The 21516-nt window shown below is 44.0% G+C and overlaps 1 protein-coding gene across 2 annotated transcripts in view; it reads right to left on the bottom strand.

Annotated features, from left to right (window-relative positions):
* Positions 1 to 7494: 7494 nt before the first annotated feature.
* The window catches only part of NSUN2 (NOP2/Sun RNA methyltransferase 2), a 49071-nt gene continuing 35049 nt past the window's right edge, over positions 7495 to 21516 (bottom strand). For both annotated transcript variants that reach the window (XM_073332404.1, XM_073332405.1), the window contains exons 16-19: positions 12434 to 12514; positions 10978 to 11116; positions 10082 to 10121; positions 7495 to 8063 (exon numbers count right to left, since the gene is read on the bottom strand). In XM_073332404.1, coding sequence (XP_073188505.1) covers positions 7679 to 8063; positions 10082 to 10121; positions 10978 to 11116; positions 12434 to 12514 — 645 coding nt within the window. In that variant the 3' untranslated portion in view covers positions 7495 to 7678. The remainder of the gene's footprint in view (positions 8064 to 10081; positions 10122 to 10977; positions 11117 to 12433; positions 12515 to 21516) is intronic.

Below are 21516 nucleotides of genomic sequence, written 5' to 3'. Positions count from 1 at the left end.
ATAAGGCATGTACCTAACAAATCTCCGGCTGCTACAGAATTAGATAAACAAAAGTGGGTAACATTTGCTATTGAAGCCAATCTTTCCCATATGTTATATGTCATTCGGGCTTGTAACGGGGGAAGTGCTTCCGAGCCAACCCCTACAGGAAATAGCAGGCACAAAAGGCACACAATCATCACAGAATTAGCAGTGATTTGGGCGAGAATCGCCACAAAGTCTCAGGAGTCTCTGGCTGTTGATCTGCTGCCAGTCTTCGTTGGGCCGCGGCGACCAATGCTTTTACTGCTCCCCATGTCACAGGCTGGCTTGGGACGCTACGCCTCCTCCGTTTCCGTCCCGTCGTTGTCGACTCGGGGGGCAACGCGGTCTCCTCCAAGGTCAGCTGAAACTCTGGTATGGGATTCGACAGTCCCTGGTGCCATGCCATGTTGTTTAAGTGCCGGTCGCACACACCGAGCTGGAACCCACAACGGTCCTGCAGGGAGAGACACAGCAGCATATCCCCGACCCCAAGTGATTAGAGGTACTGGGCCCAGCCACTGTGGATCGGGCAGCTGACGATAAAAGACATGCGGTCTTTCCAGTACCTCAAATTTGTGAAAATGCCGATCAGCAGGGGTCTGCTGATCTGCATTCAGTGTTAAATTATTTAAAGTAAACAAGAGGATATGCATTTGTTGTTGAATGTCTCCTAAGGTTCGGAGATGCAGCTCCCCTTGTTTTAATTGTTTATTTAGCAAGGTTGTGAGTGTGCGATTGGCACGTTCAACAACGGCTTGGCCCGTGGAATTATAAGGGATTCCGTGTTTAAGACGGACGTCCCAGCGGGCACAAAAGGTGGAGAGGGCTGCAGAGCAGTAGGCTGGGGCATTATCTATTTTAATTTGGCAGGGGCGACCCATAACAAAAAAGCAGGCCAGCAAATGGTGGATAACTTTGTTAGTGGCTTCCCCACAGGCTTATTCAGAAAGCCTGAATAAGTATCAACGGAAACATGTAAAAACAAATAGGGGCGGAATTGTGGCACATGAGTAACATCCATCTGCCACAGCTGATTTGCTGCGGTACCTCGGGGGTTAACGGCATAAGAAAAAGTAGGAGCAGCAGCAGCACAGTGGGGGCAGGAACAAACAATGGAACGTGCATGATCAGCAGGAATGTGAAACTGCCGGGCCAAAACAGAGGCAGACTGATGCTTTCAATGGAGTCAGAAAAAAGGGAATTTACCTGACCACGCAACGCGCGATCAGCACGTGCATTGCCCTCAGTGAGTGGCCCAGGCAGAGGGGTATGACTGCGAATATAAGCAACAAAGTAAGGGAAATGACAAGTGGCAAAAAGGTGCTGCAAAAACAAAAACAGGCGAAGGAGGTCTGCATCAACCTGAGGGGTAATGAGGGCAAGGGGTAAATAATCAATTACCTAATAAACATAATGGATATCCACAATGAAATCAAAGGGACAATCAGCAAAAGATTGAAAGGCCAAAACAACAGCAGCTAATTCTGAGGGCAAAGGGGGATGGTAAAAAAACAATCTTTTAAATCTAACACACAAAGTTGATCAGTTTGAGGAATTAAATTTGGATTTGGCAAGCCAAATTGCAAGGGGCCCATAGGTTGGATGCATTTATTTATTTCCCTTAAATCATGTAACAGCCGCCAAGCACCCGATTTTTTCTTAATAACAAACACCAGGGTGTTCCAGGGACTAGTGGAGCTCTCCAGTCGCTGTGCTTGCAAATGCTGCTGCACAAGCGAATGAAGTGCTTTTAGCTTTTTTAGAGGGAGGGGCCACTGATCAATCCATACGGGCTCTAAGGATTGCCATACCAAGGGTAAGGCGGAGGGCACGGTGGGTGAGGGAGGGTTTTGGGCCATCAGATGTTAATATCGAGGGTGGTGTCTAACTTTGTAAGTAAATCACGGCCCCAAATATTGAGGTGGACAGGGAGCACAAAAGGGCGGATAGTAGCAAGGGTACGGCCTCCCGGTTTAGAGACCGTGACCCAAGACAAACTTTGGCGCCCGGGTTTACTACCCCTGATCCCCCACAATTCTCTAGAAGGAACCGTAGGCCAACTAACCGGCCACTCCAGATCACGAATCACCGTAACGTCAGCTCCAGTGTCCACCAGCCCTGTAAAAGGATCATTTAAGAGAAGTGTTAACTGAGGTTTCGAGGGGCGGACTGACATTGTCAGAGCAACAAGTGGAGAAGACGTGCTGTGAGACGGCGAGTGAGACAACGTCGATCCAAAGCCGCCTCCGCCCAGAGTTCGATCCTCGGCAGCTGGCACCTGATAGGGGACTAAAATCAATTGTGCAATTGACCGTCCACGCGGGAGCAACTGTGGAAGATGAGTCCACACCTGAACCTTAATAATGCCAGTGTAATCAGCATCAATGACCCCTGGAATGACAAAAAAGCCCTGTTTCCCAGCATGTGAGCGAGGGAGAACAAGACCCACAAAGCCGGCAGGGAGAGGTCCCGTCACCTGTGTAGGTATGGCACAGACCTCCCCTGGCAGCCGAAAGTCAGTGTCCTCCTGCATGATCAAATCAAGCCCTGCACTTCCAGCAGTTGTCGCCCTCATAGAGTCTACAGATTCCAAGGCAGAGGAGCGGTTGTCTGAGTAGGAAACACCCCCGTTTGGCCCTGGGTTCGGGGGGGACCCGTCGCGCGGTTTCCCGACCCGCTACGACACTGATTAGCCCAGTGATAACCTTTCCCACACTTGGGGCACTTCTTTGAGGGTCGGGCTGGTGCCTTAGATGAGCGGCACTCCCGCTGAAAATGACCCTCCTTACCACAGCGGTAACAGCGCTTCCCCTCCTTCCCAGTTTTTCTGAGGGCGGCAGCCAGAACTCCAGCCTTGTGGGCTTGTGTGCCAATGTTCTGGCACGCCCGCAGCATGTCTGAGAGCTCTAAAATACCAGAGGCTTGTGCTGCCTGGAGAGCACGGCAGCAATCCTCGTTTGCATTTTCAACTGCCAATTTTAACAGGAGCTCGTGAGCTGCCTCAGTGTTTTCCACCTGTCGGAGGATAGCCTCATGCAATCTGTTGGTAATATCCAAAAAGGACTCTGAGGCATCCTGACGGATACTGACAAAGCTTTTGGTAGGCTTGCCTGAATCCGGGACCTTCTTGAAAGCATGCTGGGCACAGGTGGAAATAATGGGGAAGACGGCCTGAGGGAGTTGAGACTGCATCTCAATAGTAGCAAACGGGCCCTCCCCTGCCAAATGCTCATAAATGATACCGTGCTCTCTATGTACCTGAGCTTGGCGTTCTGCCATCTGCCGATACTCACTAAGCCAAATAACATACTGACTGGGTGACAACATCATGCGCAGCAGCGTTTTCCAATCCTCAGGGATTAGGGAGTACTCAGTACCCATCCCTTCAATGAGACCACGCACAAAGGTGCTAGTCAGGCCAAATTCACGAATTGCTTTCTTTACCTCTCTAACCACCGAGTATGGCAAAGTGGTCCAGGTGCCCACGGGGTTGCCCTGGTCATCATTCTGCCAGGTCACCGGGCAAACGGAGACCAGATCAGCCAGCTCCTCCGCTGTAAGAGCTGATCGAGCTTTCGCTGCGTGAACCATTTGTTGCACCAGCGAAAGCTTCTGAGCAGATGCAGATGACCCTCCGGGGGGCCCCACGGGGGGAGGGTGATCATACACCGGCTCCGGTGGGGAAGGCCAGGGAGGCGGTGGTAATAGAGGCACTGGGGGCGAAGCAGGGGGAGGGATGGCTGCAGGAGCGGACGAGGGTGGCGGGATCGGCAGCCCCTCTGTTGGTGCTGGAGAGGGCCTTTCTGAGGCGACACGCTGTGTCGCATCGCCGGGTGGGGGGGATGGCTGCAGGAGCGGACGGGCGTGGCGAGATCACCAGCCTCGCGAGGGAGGGCCTGTCAGAGGCGACACGCTTTACCACGTCGCGGCAGAGGTGCCAGGCATGTAAAGCCTGCACGGGCGCCCGAGGCTCTTCGTATAATGTCTGGCCCAATCGCTCCCAGTCCGCTAGCTTAAGGCTTCCGGCTTCAGGATACCACGGGCACTTGGCACGCACCTCCTGTAGCAGGAGAGTAAGTGCTCGAGCCGGGCAGTCATGCTGAACCTTACGCAGCAAATACTGCAGCTCATTGCGGTGTTGCACTTGCAAAGCAGAGAGGGAGCTTGTCAAGGTTCCTCCCCCACTCTGAACTCTAGGGTACAGATGTGGGGACCTGCATGAAAAACCTCCTAAGCTTATCTTTACCAGCTTAGGTCAAAACTTCCCCAAGGTACAAAATATTACCCCCGTTATCCTTGGACTGGCCGCTACCACCACCAAACTAATACTGGTTACTGGGGAAGAGCTGTTTGGACGCGTCCTTCCCCCCAAAATACTTCCCAAAACCTTGCACCCCACTTCCTGGACAAGGTTTGGTAAAAAGCCTCACCAATTTGCCTAGGTGACTACAGACCCAGACCCTTGGATCTTAAGAACAATGAACAATCCTCCCAACACTTGCACTCCCCCTTTCCTGGGAAATGTTGGATAAAAAGCCTCACCAATTTGCATAGGTGACCACAGACCCAAACCCTTGGATCTGAGAACAATGAAAAAGCATTCAGTGTTTTACAAGAAGACTTTTAATAAAAAATAGAAGTAAATAGAAATAAAGAAATCCCCCCTGTAAAATCAGGATGGTAGATATCTTACAGGGTAATTAGATTCAAAAACATAGAGAACCCCTCTAGGCAAAACCTTAAGTTACAAAAAAGATACACAGACAGAAATAGTTATTCTATTCAGCACAATTCTTTACTCAGCCATTTAAAGAAATCATAATCTAACACATACCTAGCTAGATCACTTACTAAAAGTTCTAAGACTCCATTCCTGTTCTGTCCCCGGCCAAGACGACTACAGACAGACACAGACCCTTTGTTTTTCTCCCTCCTCCCAGCTTTTGAAAGTATCTTGTCTCCTCATTGGTCATTTTGGTCAGGTGCCAGCGAGGTTACCTTTAGCTTCTTAACCCTTTACAGGTGAGAGGAGCTTTCCCCTGGCCAGGAGGGATTTCAAAGGGGTTTACCCTTCCCTTTATATTTATGACAGAGCTTCCCATACTTACCACAATGAAAAATACTCACTGGGATCCACGAAGCGGATGAGTGACGCGTCTGAAACCCTTGCCGGGCGAGGTGAGTGCTGAGGGCCCCACGTTTGGGCGCCAGTTGTTGCGGTTCAGTGATGAGACAGAACACAGCTTTATCCAAGCAAGCAGGCTGGTCAGCGGAGATGGGCTGTTCTGCCCCCCCGCCTTCCACCTTCTCCTTTTATTACATTTCTCCCCCTAAGCATTACACACTGCTACCCAAAGGAATGTATGACGTTGATTCATATACCTAGTTACCATCCTTTATCTACTACAATCCTGGTTCTCAGGCCTTGAGCCCAGGCTAAGAAAGCCTCCCACAGTTGCTGTCCAAACAATCAAGTTCTCATGGTTCATATCTAGCCCTTGTCCTTGGATAGAGCAATGTGTGCATTGCTTCTAGGAAACAGTCAGGGTGTGCCCTGCCTGCTTCCAGGTGGAATAGCTAAACATGACCCCTTCAATGGGTGGCTTTTCCTTAGAGAGCAACATAATGGCAGGCATCATTAAAATAAAAATCCATAAACACAAATGAGAATTTGAGTGGGTGAATTTTTACACTATATTCTAACAGCTTTGATCAACAGTACTGATTGGATAAGAGTTACTATATTATGGGGAGAGGGCATTGCAGGCCTTGTACATGAGACCTTAAGGTTCAAAAATACTACAAATATTTCACCCGTCTTCCACTTAAAGCAAATGCTTAATTCCCAAATGCAGACAAGCAAATATGTACTGACTGGATGCCAATATTAAAACAGCATGAAATCCAATTCACCCTAAAAGAAAGAATTAGAGAGAGTCAGGAATTTATTTGGAACTTGTTGGCATACAAACCTCTCTCTCAAGGGAAAGCTCTGCTAAGTCATTTTTCAGTTTATAAAGCTGCCCAAAAGTAGCATAGTCAATTTCAAGTTGATTTGATCAAACAATAGAGGAAAGAATCCTAACTTTCATTTAAAATATATTTAGCAGGCTTTTCATTTCCAAAATGGACTCATCTTTAACAAATGAAATATGAGTTTGAAGAATAGTTTTCTTAACCTTTTTTCATAGATTCTTAATTGAAAAGTTTACTACATGAGACTATTAAAAAAATGAACAAAAAACCCACACTTGAGTACCTTTCCCAGACCTGAAGAGCAGCTCTGTGTAGCTCAAAAGCTTGTCTGTCTCACCAACAGAATTTGGTCCAATAAAAGGCATTACCTCACCCGCTTTGTTTTTTCTTTTCTTTAACACGCCAGAAGATAGGACATTCTTCTTTATGAAATTATACAAAACTGAAATAGAGACCATTTGTCTGATATTGTTGTTGAGATTACGGATCAGCAAGTCATAGCTGTGGGGTATCACTGAATTGGTGAAAGTGGTTCTGAGCCATTTAGTACTTTGTGTATCAAACCCAACACTTTAAATTCCACCCATAATTACTCATAGGGCAACTGATACAGATTATGGAACACTGGTGTCATGTGCTCCTGCTAGGAAGCCCTGCTTACCTAGGGTTGCCTTCTGTGGCAGCTTGTTTCCAGGCACACTTAAGGTATAGTGCCCAGGTAGAGTGCAATGCAGCAGTCTAGTCTTGAAGTGACAGAGGCATGGATTACAAAAGCATGGTGGGCATCAGGAAGAGATGGCTGCAGTTTCCCAGAAGCGGGTTCTAGCTCACGAAAGCTTATGCCCAAATAAATTAGTTAGTCTCTAAGGTGCCACAAGGACTGCTTGTTGTTTTTGCTGATACAGACTAACACGGCTACCACTCTGAAACCTATGACCAATAGTGTTCCTGGACATTGCTACTGTACGCTCAGCCAACAAGAGCTGGAAATGTTACATAGACATTTACTGGCTCTCAAACTTGGGAAACTGCCTTTCCATCTAGGACTTTTGCACATACTGATCACTCAATGTACAAATATATATGTTCTGTATTTCCTATTCAGGGGGGTTGTCTCTTGTTTACAACTTTGAATATACTCAATAACAAGAGTAATTTTTCTGGTAACTGTACTATGGTACATTGGCCCAATGTTTTATACTTTTACAATAAACTATTTAGCATCATTTACTATAGAGTAAAATTACTTCTCTTGTAATTATGTTTCTCTGAAAACCTCATGCTTTTTGCATGAAAACCTATTGATCTTCTTTCAAAAATGATCCTATCAAGATAGACTCAGACAGGATTTACAAATTAAATAAACAATTCATATTTGAAAATCCATCTCTACACACCAGGTGTTGGAATTTACTGGTGCATAGTCCATCGATGGCAACAGACATACCACATTATCAATGAAATGGAGTTAAATGGGAAGAACAAGACAGACTCTTAGGGAAAGATTTTTTTTTATTTAAAAAATAACAGAGGAACTTCTGTAAAAAGAATACCTCGTGCCAACATTTCAACTTCCCCCAAGAAACTGAAACAGTTTTAAAAGTGTATTTACATACTGAAGACAAATGTCTAGATTACATATCATGAAAGTAATGCCAAAATGACAGACAGTGAAAACTCAAGCTTTCACACTACTAAGGTCAGTAATGTCTCTATTTTCAGCATTTTCACTGGAAGGCTGGACATTTTCCATTTTATTCTCTGGTTCTATAACACTGCTTTCCATAAGCTCATGATTAGGTTCTTCGTCCACTTCTGCCTCCATTTTTGTGGCTAATTCATTGTGTTCTATATCCATCTCTTCTTCCATGTGCTTTGTGTTGTCCTGATCTCCTTCCTCTGTTTTACTTTCAAAATCCTCCTCTTTCCTCTTTGCTTTAAACACTTCAACTCCCATCATCCTCAGGTAATGAAGTCTCTCATTCTTGGGCACAAAGGCACGAAGTGAGGTCTTTCCATGCCAGCCACACAGAACAATAGGGCACTGAAGAGTATCAGGTTTGCTATTAAAAAATTAGTGTTTGGTAAAGATTGAGTAAATTAATCTTGACAATTCATTTCTACAGAAATATTTTAATTTAATAGCTATACACATGATTTCAATAGAGCAAGGCAACAGTATTATGCAACTCTAACAGCAACTTTACTTTTAATGCAATACCTAATCCAGCACTGTTTAAACACTGATAAGGACAAGTCAATATTACAGATTGGGAGAGGCACATACAGGTAAGTAGAGCAGTGACTATGTAAACTCATATTTCATATATTCACGGAGTTTAAGGCCAAAAGGCACTATTTGATCAGTCTATTCTCCTATTTCTCACAGGCAATTACATTTCACCTAATTACCCTGTACTGAGCCTAAAGCATGGAGTTGGAGAATCTCTCACTAACCATTGGAACAAACTACCAAGGAATATCACCTTCATTGTTTAAAAAAAAAAAAAAGCTTTATTTCTAATTTTCATTTGTCTGGCTTCAGCTTCCGAAAACTGGTTCTTGTTACATCCTTCTCCCCTAGGTTTAAAAGCCCTGAGAACCCAGTATTCTCTCCCCACGAAGGTACTTATGCACTGCAATCAAGTGACCTCTCAATCTTCTTTTTGATAACCGAAACAGATTGAATTCTGCAAAGCATTTTCTTCAGCCCTTGAATAATTTTTTGTGGCTATTTTCTGCACCCTTTCCAATTTTTCAACATACTTTTCCATTTCCTTACACAGTAGCAAGGAAGGGAAGAACTTTTAAATCCCAGGATTCTTTCCATATATGGAAAAGACTGAGAGAATCCATTGATCAAAATTCAACCAGATATATAGAAGTTTGAAAAAAAATATACTCATCCAACTTGCCATTGACAAACAATGTTTTCCTACTAAGCCATCCATGTCTGCATCATTTACCCTTTTCTTTAAAATAAAACTGTCTGGTCCTTACACTTTCAAAGGTAATTTTCTCAATGTGAACTAAATGTAAGCTGTTACCTTCCTGAGTCAACTGACAACTCCAATACTTCTGCTACTGCTCTACATTTTAGGAAGTAAAGACAGACAAGACAATAGTCATTTTCACTTTTTCTATTCCAAACTCTGCAGGCAGCAGTGAAACTGGTAAAGAACCACGTCAATTTCACTGTAGAGCTGTGCTCCGCAAAGCTATTAGCAGCAACAGAGGTAAGTATTGGAAGGAGAAGCCAAAAAACCCCAAGACCGTAAGGAGGAATAGAGACTGTGTGTTGGATATGTCTCCCCTGCCTGGTATTGCTCGACCTTACTGGTGGGCTTCCATTCATATTTTTCTTCATCTACTGGAGGCTAGTTGGCTTAGTCTTTGAGTTAACAAGTATTTCAAGCCTTGTATTTACATTCAGAGCTCTGACAATAGTGAAGGTGAAGTGCAAAGCCTGCTTAACCTCTAATCTGCCATAACTTTTTAGAAAAGCAAGTTTACAAAAATGGCCTCCACAACTGCACCCATTTAGAATTCTAACTGCCCAATCACATTTACAAATCACTTTGGCATGTAAATTAGAAGCATCAAGCTGCACCTGCAATGCTGAAGGACAAGTTCAGGACCAAACAAAAATAGGGGCCGTAACATCCATGACTAAAAGATAATTTTAAAAGAACAACATTTCTTGACCAAATTTAAGGAGAATCAACATTAACTTTTTTTTTTTTTTTTTTAAATGTAAGAAGTGCTAATGCCACAGTTATGAACAATTTTCATGCTCCAGCACGGCCTATGATGGAGTGAAATACCACTTGGCTGTTGCTAGGCATAACCACTAAACTAACTGAAGCCTATTTTTCTAATCAGCAAATACAGTGACAATTAATTCACAGCAAATATTTTCATTTCAAAAGATGTTCAAATGCTTTAAACTGACACTGAAATTCAAGATAAAGACCCACTGTAATGAGTTACGTGCTTGTTTCTATATTCACATGTATTTATCTTACACATTTTTTGAGGGGGGATAAGTGAAAAAAAATGTATTAGTAAAGCATCTATTTACCTGGGATCTGGTTCATACTTCAGGACAATGCTCCCCATAGCTAGAAAAGAAAGATTAGATAAAATTTACTTGGAAACATAAAAAATACTTGTGATTCCAAAATGTTATAACAGCCTTATCACTATAGCATGAAAGAACTAAAATCAAACTTCTGTCTGAATTTTTACAAGTAATACTTAAGACTACTATAGCTGAAAGAGTTTAAACAAAAAGAAATTTTCTTTTGCTTTACTGTGTACATTTGACAGAACTATGCCTATAGTAATTTTTCTGTTTCTCCTGTATAGTCAGTGACCTGTTTGTAAGGGTTCTTCACATAATAGGGAGAGGAAAAAAAGTTTAGAGTGGGTGTCTTTTCCTACCTGTTTAGATAAAATATTAGTATATTTAATCTAGAGATGGCCAATGCCATCCTTAAAACATACAATGAATAAAGACACCTGCAGGGATTAGGAACAGCTTCAACTAAAGTACATTCAGGAACAAAAATAGGCAGAGTTAAGAAATGTGGCTAGTCAGAAGTTCTTGCTGAATTTATGCTTTGTGGGAATCCCAGACCTGGTGACTCCTCTGGTTCCATGAAGGTCATGTTCTTTGCAAGAGTCCAGGCTCTCTGGGTCCTGCAGGATTTACAGACCTTAGTCTACTAAGATTCCAGGGTTGGGGCCAGATGGAGCCACAGCCTCTGGAAAGGCTCTTGTCTCCAGCAACATTAGAATGTCTATATTAACTGTTGCACTATAGATGCTAGAAGTCATGGTGAAGACTAATATATTAAAGTAACTGGATGTTGGATTTTCCATTCATTTGAATGGATAACTCATTGCAAAGAGTTTGAAAGTTTTACAGATGCAAAATAGTGATCTATATTGCCATAATAAAAAAAGAAAGCTTACCCAAGTCTTTGATCCGTTTGTGTGTTTCACTGGTAAATTTACTTAAGAATGGATTCTCTTGAGTTAACAGCACTTTAACATCTTCTATGCACACGTTTATAATCCTTGCATTAATGAATGGGTACAGTGTATATATTCCCTGGTGGTAAAAAAACACAATTAGTTTTAAAATGCAATCTCTGCTTGTGATGCTATATAAAAGATGGGTAGCTATTTATCATATTATAATTATATAACTGCAATAAATCTTATGCAAGTCATCTAAAGTATCATTAGAAAAGTTATGATTTGCTAAATCTGATAATCCTGTTTATTTGCATGTGTCATCTTTGTATCTGAAGTTATGAATATCAGCTATATAGTTGTATCTCAAAACTTGTGCTTTGTGTTCCTAGGTGACACCCCCAGACAAATTTGCATCAGCACTGACCATCTCTGCACTATGGCCCATCCATGAGGTAACAGGCCACTGAAGGGACTTAATTCGCCCTGCAGTTCTTCTCCAGGATGCCTCAGACAGCCTGGAGCCACTGATGCCCTATGATTCAACAGAGCATGTAAGGAGATGTAGTAAAGGCATGTGACCCTGGACTCCATTTCGGCTAATAAATTTCCATGTACCTATGTTGTGAACTATAAACTGCAGCTATGACATCACTGCATCATCTTCATTCCTGCTTCATTCCTCTGAATTGTAACTTTCTATGGAAGCTTTGAACAAAGGACTGAATGACCCTGAAGCTTTTGGGTGTGATCCAGAAAATAACTTTTGCAAGCCACCAGAATTATCATCTCTGCTATGAACCTGATTTACATCTCTATAGTCACTTGTAATGTATAGGATTCCTTTGACCATTTAACAACTCTCTCTTTTTTTTTTAAATAATAAAACCTTTAGACTAAAGGGATTAGCTTCAGTGTGATATCTGGGTAAGGTCTAAGTATATATAATTGGGGAAGTGGCCAATCCTTTGGGATAGGAAGAAGAACTTCATATGTGATGAATCTGGTTTTCAGTAACCTCCCATCAAAGCCCAGGTGTCTGGGTGGTGATATGGGCTGGTTGCCTAAGGGGACTGGGTTGTTAGCTTCTTGTTAACCAGTGTGGTGCTACAGAAGCTCATTTTGTTGCTGGTTTGGTGAAACTAATGTTAGAATAACCACCAGTTTGGGGGGTGTCTGTCCTATTTTTATCAGTCTGTCCTGAGTTTGGCATTCTCATCTGTATACCATACCAGCCATGCTCATACTGCTTTCTGATAGAAGATCAAATTAAAGAAAAGCTCTGAATGAACAGTAACATCAGAATGCAATCCATTTGTTTAATGAAGTTTAAAACGCTAAGTTTGGAGGCTGCATTTCATAATATGTAACATTCATATTGACGATACAGCAGGCACTATGGGAAATATGAACAGAAATCCCATGATATGAAAGCAAAGTGCTTTGCAATTACCTCTTGTGCTAGTCTGAAGGCACAGCCAAACTGTTCACCATCACTGTTGCGAGACCAGACTTTTATCCCAGTGTTAATAACCTGTCAGTCAAAGTAAAAAAGTATCAATAAAGTTTTTAAGGAAAACCAAGTTTAAGAGTTACGTAACTCATCTTGAAACTGCTTAACTAGCAGTCACAGGGAAGAGTAACTCTGCCATACAGAGGTCTTCATTTCTGCTGGAGATTAAATTAAACTCAAAAGTCAGAATCAAAATTTAGACCAGCTTACATTATTAGTGCTGTTCAAGTTATAGTGCTTTGGAAGAAAAGGATGAATAAAAGTTCCCAACTCTGAAGATACAGTTATACATCTTGGGGCATCCTCTTGTTAACCACTTCCTTGTTGAAAATTGATCACTTATTCCTATGGGGAGAAGAGGTGGTCTTGCAATTAAGGCACTGAAATGCTTCTAAGAAATGGGTTCAGTTCCCAGCTCTGTTTAGGACTTCCTGTGTGACCTTGGAAAAGTCACTTAAGGCCAAGATTAAAAACATATATTCTGTGGCAAGGCACCTCCTTTGTTTTGCCAGACTTAGCACTTCCCTCTCTGGCAATGGCGGGCCTGAGGTAAATAAGTCCCACTCTGGGCAGTGTTTGCCTCCCCCACTTCTGTGCTCCTTTAGCGGTGTTTCCAGGATAGGCCCCATGGTTGGCCTAATGGGTGATCCTTCATCAAAGAAAAAGGGAACAGTCTCTTAAATCCCAAAACAAAAGGGAATACCTTTCCTTGCCTCCTCGCTGGGGCACAGTGTCATCCTGTTGCTTCCCCTGAGGTGCCAGTCCTTTCCCTAGCAGGCACTCAGGTTTGGCTGTTCCCCTATGGGAAGGAGCACAGCCTCTCAGCCTGGAAAAGCTTGTTTCCCAGCTGCCATTAGCCTGGCAGTAGCTTCTCTCTCTTCTCTCGCCCCCGCCTCCTTCTGCCTAGAGGAGGGGCTTTTAAAGGCCTCAGGCAGCCCTTAATTGGATTCAGGTGTCCCTAATTGACCTGAGGTAACCCCTTCTATATATATATATATACACACATACATACATACACACATACACACGTATGTGTTTTTAATCTTGGCTTTAAGTGACTTTTCCGTATATGTGTGTGCGTGTATTTTTATTTTATTTATATATATTATATATAAAATTATAAATAATTTTCTATATAATAAAAAATGCACACACACGTACACATTTAATGTTAAGATCCTAAATCTATTTTAAGCACCCATGCTTAGCAGTGTAACCCATAAAAAAACAAAAAAAACTTGCCATGAATCTTTCGGTTCCCATCTGTACAATGAGACTATTTCCCTATCTCACAGGTGTGTTGCAAGGATAAGCCTTTAATGTTTGTGAGATGCCCAGATACTTCTCTGATGAAGGCCATATACATTCCTTTATTTGGGAGGCTATGGAATCTGAACACTTTCACACACGATCCAGAGGGCTATAATGTATTTCCACTATAGGTCCGTCCGGAAAATAAGAACTCCACTTCACAAAAAAATTTGAGGTTTTAACATTTCTGCTCTGATGTGAACAAAACTTTTAATATTTTTAGTGAAAAAAGCCACACTGCAGAATAGCCAAGAGGCAATGATCCAGGCACTCGCTCGGCATGTGGGAGACTCGTATTCGAGTCCCTGATGTGAATATGGGAAGAAAGGTAAGCAGCAGGATACGGACCCTGGACTTCAGGACAGCAGACTTCGACTCCCTCAGGGAACGGATGGCCAGGATCCCCTGGGGGACTAACTTGAAGGGGAAAGGAGTCCAGGAGAGCTGGCTGTATTTCAAGGAATCCCTGTTGAGGTTACAGGGACAAACCATCCCGATGAGTCGAAAGAATAGTAAATATGGCAGGCGACCAGCTTGGCTTAATGGTGAAATCCTAGCGGATCTTAAACATAAAAAAGAAGCTTACAAGAAGTGGAAGGTTGGACATATGACCAGGGAAGAGTATAAAAATATTGCTCGGGCATGTAGGAACGGTATCAGGAGGACCAAATCGCACCTGGAGCTGCAGCTAGCCAGAGATGTCAAGAGTAACAAGAAGGGTTTCTTCAGGTATGTTGGCAACAAGAAGAAAGCCAAGGAATGTTTGGGCCCCTTACTGAATGAGGGAGGCAACCTAGTGACAGAGGATGTGGAAAAAGCTAATGTACTCAATGCTTTTTTTGCCTCTGTCTTCACGAACAAGGTCAGCTCCCAGACTGCTGCGCTGGGCATCACAAAATGGGGAAGAGATGGCCAGCCCTCTGTGGAGATAGAGGTGGTTAGGGACTATTTAGAAAAGCTGGACGTGCACAAGTCCATGGGGCCGGACGAGTTGCATCCGAGAGTGCTGAAGGAATTGGCGGCTGTGGTTGCAGAGCCACTGGCCATTATCTTTGAAAACTCGTGGCGAACCGGGGAAGTCCCGGATGACTGGAAAAAGGCTAATGTAGTGCCAATCTTTAAAAAAGGGAAGAAGGAGGATCCTGGGAACTACAGGCCAGTCAGCCTCTCCTCAGTCCCTGGAAATATCATGGAGCAGGTCCTCAAAGAATCAATCCTGAAGCACTTGCATGAGAGGAAAGTGATCAGGAACAGCCAGCATGGATTCACCAAGGGAAGGTCATGCCTGACTAATCTAATCGCCTTTTATGATGAGATTACTGGTTCTGTGGATGAAGGGAAAGCAGTGGATGTATTGTTTCTTGACTTTAGCAAAGCTTTTGACACGGTCTCCCACAGTATTCTTGTCAGCAAGTTAAGGAAGTATGGGCTGGATGAATGCACTATAAGGTGGATAGAAAGCTGGCTAGATTGTCGGGCTCAACGGGTAGTGATCAATGGCTCCATGTCTAGTTGGCAGCCGGTATCAAGTGGAGTGCCCCAAGGGTCGGTCCTGGGGCCGGTTTTGTTCAATATCTTCATAAATGATCTGGAGGATGGTGTGGATTGCACTCTCAGCAAATTTGCAGATGATACTAAACTGGGAGGAGTGGTAGATACGCTGGAGGGTAGGGATAGGATACAGAAGGACCTAGACAAATTGGAGGATTGGGCCAAAAGAAATCTGATGAGGTTCAATAAGGATACGTGTAGGGTCCTGCACTTAGGACGGAAGAACCCAATGCACAGCTACAGACTAGGGACCGAATGGCTAGGCAGCAGTTCTGCGGAAAAGGACCTAGGGGTGACAGTGGACGAGAAGCTGGATATGAGTCAGCAGTGTGCCCTTGTTGCCAAGAAGGCCAATGGCATTTTGGGATGTATAAGTAGGGGCATAGCGAGCAGATCGAGGGAAGTGATCGTTCCCCTCTATTCGACATTGGTGAGGCCTCATCTGGAGTACTGTGTCCAGTTTTGGGCCCCACACTTCAAGAAGGATGTGGATAAATTGGAGAGAGTCCAGCGAAGGGCAACAAAAATGATTAGGGGACTGGAACACATGAGTTATGAGGAGAGGCTGAGGGAGCTGGGATTGTTTAGCCTGCAGAAGAGAAGAATGAGGGGGGATTTGATAGCTGCTTTCAACTACCTGAAAGGGGGTTCCAAAGAGGATGGCTCTAGACTGTTCTCAATGGTAGCAGATGACAGAACGAGGAGTAATGGTCTCAAGTTGCAGTGGGGGAGGTTTAGATTGGATATTAGGAAAAACTTTTTCACCAAGAGGGTGGTGAAACACTGGAATGCGTTACCTAGGGAGGTGGTAGAATCTCCTTCCTTAGAGGTTTTTAAGGTCAGGCTTGACAAAGCCCTGGCTGGGATGATTTAACTGGGAATTGGTCCTGCTTCGAGCAGGGGGTTGGACTAGATGACCTTCTGGGGTCCTTTCCAACCCTGATATTCTATGATTCTATGATTCTATGAATCAGACCCTAACAACTATTCTGAGAGTAGCCACTACATTTCCACAAAAAAGGGAAGTTATTTACTTGTTCAATAACTGGAGTTCTTCGAGATGTGTCATCTATGTGTGTTCCACGTCTGCTGAGCAAGCACTCCATGCACTGGAGATCATAACACTTTAGCCTGCAGTGTCTCCACTCCTTGCACAGCCTCAAGACTTTCACCACTTTGAGTATATAAAGCAGGGTGGAAAAACAAACTGACCCTCTGTTCCTTTACCACTACCCACTCCAACATATTAGACTCAGCAGAAGCTGGGAAAGGAGAATGTTTTGTGGAACACAAAGACAACACACCTCAAAGCACTCCAGTTACTGAACAATTAACTTCCTTTCTTCTTTGCATGCTTTTCTATGCGTGTTCCATATCTGGAGACTGTCAAGCAGTATAATCTTAAAAGGTGGAGGGTACATTAAAATAGGAATTTTAATACAGCCCTGCCAAATTGAGAATGTGCACATGATACTTCCACAATAGAGTAATGTTTTGTGAAGGTACGTACATCACTCCTGGTAGAAGCCCTACAAATATCAACTATAGGAACACCTCTAAATGAGGCTGCAGAGGCTGCCTGTGCCCTGATTGAATGGGCCCTAACGTTCCCAGGGAGCTGTAAACTGGCCATCTTGTAACTCTATATAACCCAACACCCATCTAGAAATTCTTTGGGTTGAAACTGCCTGACCCTTAGTTGTTGTAGCCATATTGGTCGCACAGTATTCAAAACAGAAGGACCCTTATCAGCAATAGAAACAAACAGCCTAAGGGATGTCCTAAATGATTCTGTAATATCCAACTGAAAGTATGGTTTTGGGAAAGAACAGTGATAAACGTATAGATTGTCATTTAAAATCGATCAAACTGCACCTTAGGAAAATTTAGGTTGTAGTCTGGGAATCAACTTCTCTTTGGGAAAAATTGTGTATGGCAGCCCTGCCATAAGTGCTTGCAACTTGCTCACCCACAGTGCTGATGTAATGGTCATAAGGAAAGTTGTCTTCATGGACAAATGCAGCAAGGTACTGGAGTTCAGCGGCTCAAAAGGATGACCCATGAGCCCTGTAAGAACAGCCTTAAGATCCCATGAAGGAGAAAGCTGCCACACAACTGAAAAATTCTTACAACTTCTTTCAAAAATATTTTCACTGAAAGATGAGAAGAAAACACAGGATAATCCTGAACTGAAGGATAAGCTAAAATAGCAGCCTAATGGACACGCAGATAACTAACTGAAAACTTCAAGTTTTTCAAAGATAAAAAGGTAATTAAGATTATCAACAGTCATCATGTCCATTGGAGAAAGATTGCTTTGTGTCAACCAAATAGAAAAATGTTTCCATTTTGCTGTGTAAATACTCATAGAAGTTTTCCTACTTTCAATCAATACCTTTTGAATATCAACAGAACAAGTTTTCTCCAAATCTGTCAGCCAGATTCTTTCCATGCAGAGAGCTCAAAGATGCCACAAGTCAGTGAAAAGTGGCCCTATTGTTCTGGCTGACTAAGTCAGCACACAGAGGAAGAGGAAGCAACTGTTTCCTGAGTTCCGCAAACCAATGCCGTCTGTGCCACACTGGAGCTACCAGAATAACCAGGAATCCATTTTGTTTGATTTTCCTCAACACAAGGAATTAAGGGAACAGGGGTAAGCATAAAGGAGACCCTGAGTCCATGGAATCAGAAACACATCCTCTAAAAAACTCAGGTTCTGTTTCCACTTTGAGCAGAAAGACATGCATTTCTTGTGGTTGGTGGGAATAAATCTATTTGAGGTATGCCCCATTGACCAAATACAGACTTAACGACAGAGTCCTTTACAGTCCTTTTGCGGTTCATCAAAAAATTCCTGCTTAGACAGTCTACTAATAAATTGTGAAGAGATGCCAGATGAACAGCAGATATTGTTAAGTTATGCCAAGTAATACATAAGTTCCATAAAAGGACTGCTTCCCTGGCTCTGCCCTACTTATTCATGTGAAACACTGTTGCAGTATTGTCAATCAAATTTCAGTATGTTGATGTAGAACATGAGAGAGAAAGAATCTGCATGCAACCTGTATTGACCGGAGATCCAGAATGTTAATAGGATGTCAGGTAATGCAATGAGACCATTGATCCTGAATTGAGAGATCTCTAAAATAACTCTAAAAATGCATCTGTGACAATCAACTTGCAAGAAGTGATGGGGAGAAAGGAATGCCCTTGCAAACTTGTTGCTGATCCTTCCCCAACTGAGGGAAGCTTCACATACATACTCTGAACCAATAAAGGGGTTTTAGCCACTCCTGAAGACTCAGCCTTACAAATGGACTTACCAGAGTGCATGAGACCATATGACCCAACAGGCAAAAAGGCATGTTCTGTCTGAGGGTTGTTCTGTAGCTGATTGATCAGTTCCAACATGTTGTTGAACCTGGTCTGAGATAGAAACACCTTTGCAACTGTGCAATCTGTGAGTGCCCTAATAAATTCAATTCTTTTAAACAGTCAAGAGAGACAGGCACTTGTTTACTCTCATGTAGTAAATGCTATCAAGGAGAAGAAACCTGAACTAACCATTGATTACAGGTAAACCAAGATATTCCTTCAACTTAAATGCACTACAACTACAGCCAGGGACTTCATGGCCATCAGCAAGCCAAAAGGCAGCTCCCTGCATTAGTAATGCATACTGCCCACTACAAAACACAGGTATGTCCAATGTGTTAGGTGAATCAAGAGCTGCAAACCAATCAGGAGGTTCCAGGATGGGCAGAAAGGAAGAGAGGTCTACCATCTGAAACTTGAATTGATGCATAAAGGATTTTAGATTTCTCAAGTCTAATCTCAAACACATGCCTCCCGATTTCTTGGGAATCGGAAGATATTGGGCATAGAAGCCTTTCGCCCAATGCTGAACAGGGGACTTCCTTGACAGGCCCTAGAGTCAGAAGCAACTGAACCCCTTGCTAAAGCAGACTCTTCAGGGACCCCTCCCAGGAGAGGGACAAGGAAGGAGGTTGGCTACTGGATAGACTAACTTTTTTGAATTATTTCCAGCACCAAAAATGGGAAATATTCAAACTCAGCTGAAGGAACCCAATGCCATTTTTTCACCTTTCTACAAGTTGCAGGTAGTGATGCTGGTGTCTACCATTGTAACTGTGACAGTTCTAAAACAATCTTGTTTATGGGCAAAGCAAGCCCCTCAGATTAGGACATACATAAAATGTCCAATAATTTATATCCCTTATCTTAGACAGTCTGAATTGGCATTCCAAGTATCGTTGCCATTTACCAAAGTTTGATTTATAATCCTGGTAAAGCTGAAGGTGATGAATCAGCTTTATCTGGTAATGAAGGGGATGTGTATGTGAGGATAATATCAATAGCATTATGCTAAGTAACATCCTTACTAAAAAGCCAAGGGAGCTAAAAAGCAGAGACCCCAAACTGCTGACACAACTGCTGATACTGAAACACAGACAGGCGAAGGCGACCTGTCTCTGGAAGCAGATGTTGAAGAGTGTCCGGTGATGTGTAGATAGGACTACAGGGGCCAAGAAGCTCAAGAGCTTTGACCACATAGATGAAAAAAATGTGGCTGGGGGTTGGATATCAGGCAGAGGGAACTGGCTTAATTTACTTTAGTTTGCCTTTAATGCTAGTCTGCATCCCCACTTTATATGGCTCATATCATGGCAACCTTGATGAAGGTGAGGCATCCTCACAATCAGAAGAGGCTTAGGTAATAGTGACCCTCTGAGGTTCAGGCCATGGCAGGAACACTTTTAGCTGACAACTGTTCCAGACTGGGAAGCTCCTATCTCCCTTCAGAGACTGAACTAGGCTACATTGATTTTTCTATCAGAGGAAGTTTTAGCTTGTTTTCTTTGAATTTAGCAGACCTTTTCATAAGCGACTTACGATCCTAACAAGTCCATTAGCCAGGCAGTAAAAACAATTAGAGCACTGTCATTAAGGGGCACAGCAGCCTCACATGACAAACACAATTTAAAACCTGCGGAATTTTGAGCAGACATGAGGAAATTTCCCTACTGAGAAAAACAAAACAAAAAACCCCAAACAAACTAAAAACCTATCAGATCAATTACAATATACCCTAACTACCAATAACTAACTATTTACAGGTAAACGAATATGAGTGGACAAGATGCGACACTATCAACTGGTTCTGACTAACAGTCAAGGACAGTGAAAGGAAATGAGGGTTGGTTGGTTGCTCTGCCCTCTTTTATCCCCTCAAGTAGGGTTGCCAACTGTCTAATCACAAAACCCAAACGCTCTTGCCCCGCCCCTTCCCAAGGCCCCGCCCTACTCACTTCATCCCTCCTCACTCTCCCCAACCCTCACTCACTTTCACTGGGCAGGGGGTTGGGGTGCAGGCTCTGGACTGGGGCCAAGGGGTTCAGAGTGTGGGAGGGGGCTCCAGGCTGAGCCTGAGGCAGGGGGGTGGGGCGCAGGAGGGCATGAAAGCTCTGGGAGGGAGTTTGGGTGCTGGAGGGGGCTATGTGCTGGGATGCCGTCTCCAGGAGGGGGCTGGGGTGCGAAGGGAGTGAGGGGTGTGGGCTTCAGCCAGGTGGAGCAGCGGAGCTAAGACAGGCTCCCTGCCTGCCCTGGCCCCAGGCCACTCCTTGAAGAGACCAGCATGTCCCTGTGGCAGCAGTGGGGGCGGGGGGGGTAGAGGGGGTAGGAGGAGGAGGAGGAGGGGAAGGCTGGGGACTCTGCGCGTTGACCATGCCTACAGGCATCACCCCCGGAGCTCCCACTGGCTGCAGTTCCTGGCCAATGGGAGCTGTGGAGTTGGTGCTCGGGGTGGGGGCAGCGCGCGGAGATCTTCTACCCCCCCCCAAGGGCCACAGGGACATGCTGGCTGCTTCCGGGAGTGGTGCAGGACCAGGGCATGCAGGGAGCCTGTCTGAGCCCAGCCGGACTTTCAGAGGCCTAAAGTTTCCCCATTTGGCTTCAGTAGCCTCCGGGAGATAGAGCCCCATCCGGGAGACTCCCGGTGAAACTGGGAGGGTTGGCAACCCTAAACCTCAAGGGAGAAGGGGTTTAGGCTTTGTAGGAAGCAGGTGTGAACAACAAACACTGCTGATCAAAGTGTTCCAATCTTCGGCACATAGAGCACATGTGTACCTGACGTGGAACAC

This window comes from Lepidochelys kempii, chromosome 2, assembly GCF_965140265.1.
Source record: "Lepidochelys kempii isolate rLepKem1 chromosome 2, rLepKem1.hap2, whole genome shotgun sequence".
Taxonomy (NCBI): Eukaryota; Metazoa; Chordata; order Testudines; family Cheloniidae; genus Lepidochelys; species Lepidochelys kempii.
Note: the sequence above shows the minus strand (reverse complement) of the source record. Positions and strands in the feature narration are given on the sequence as shown.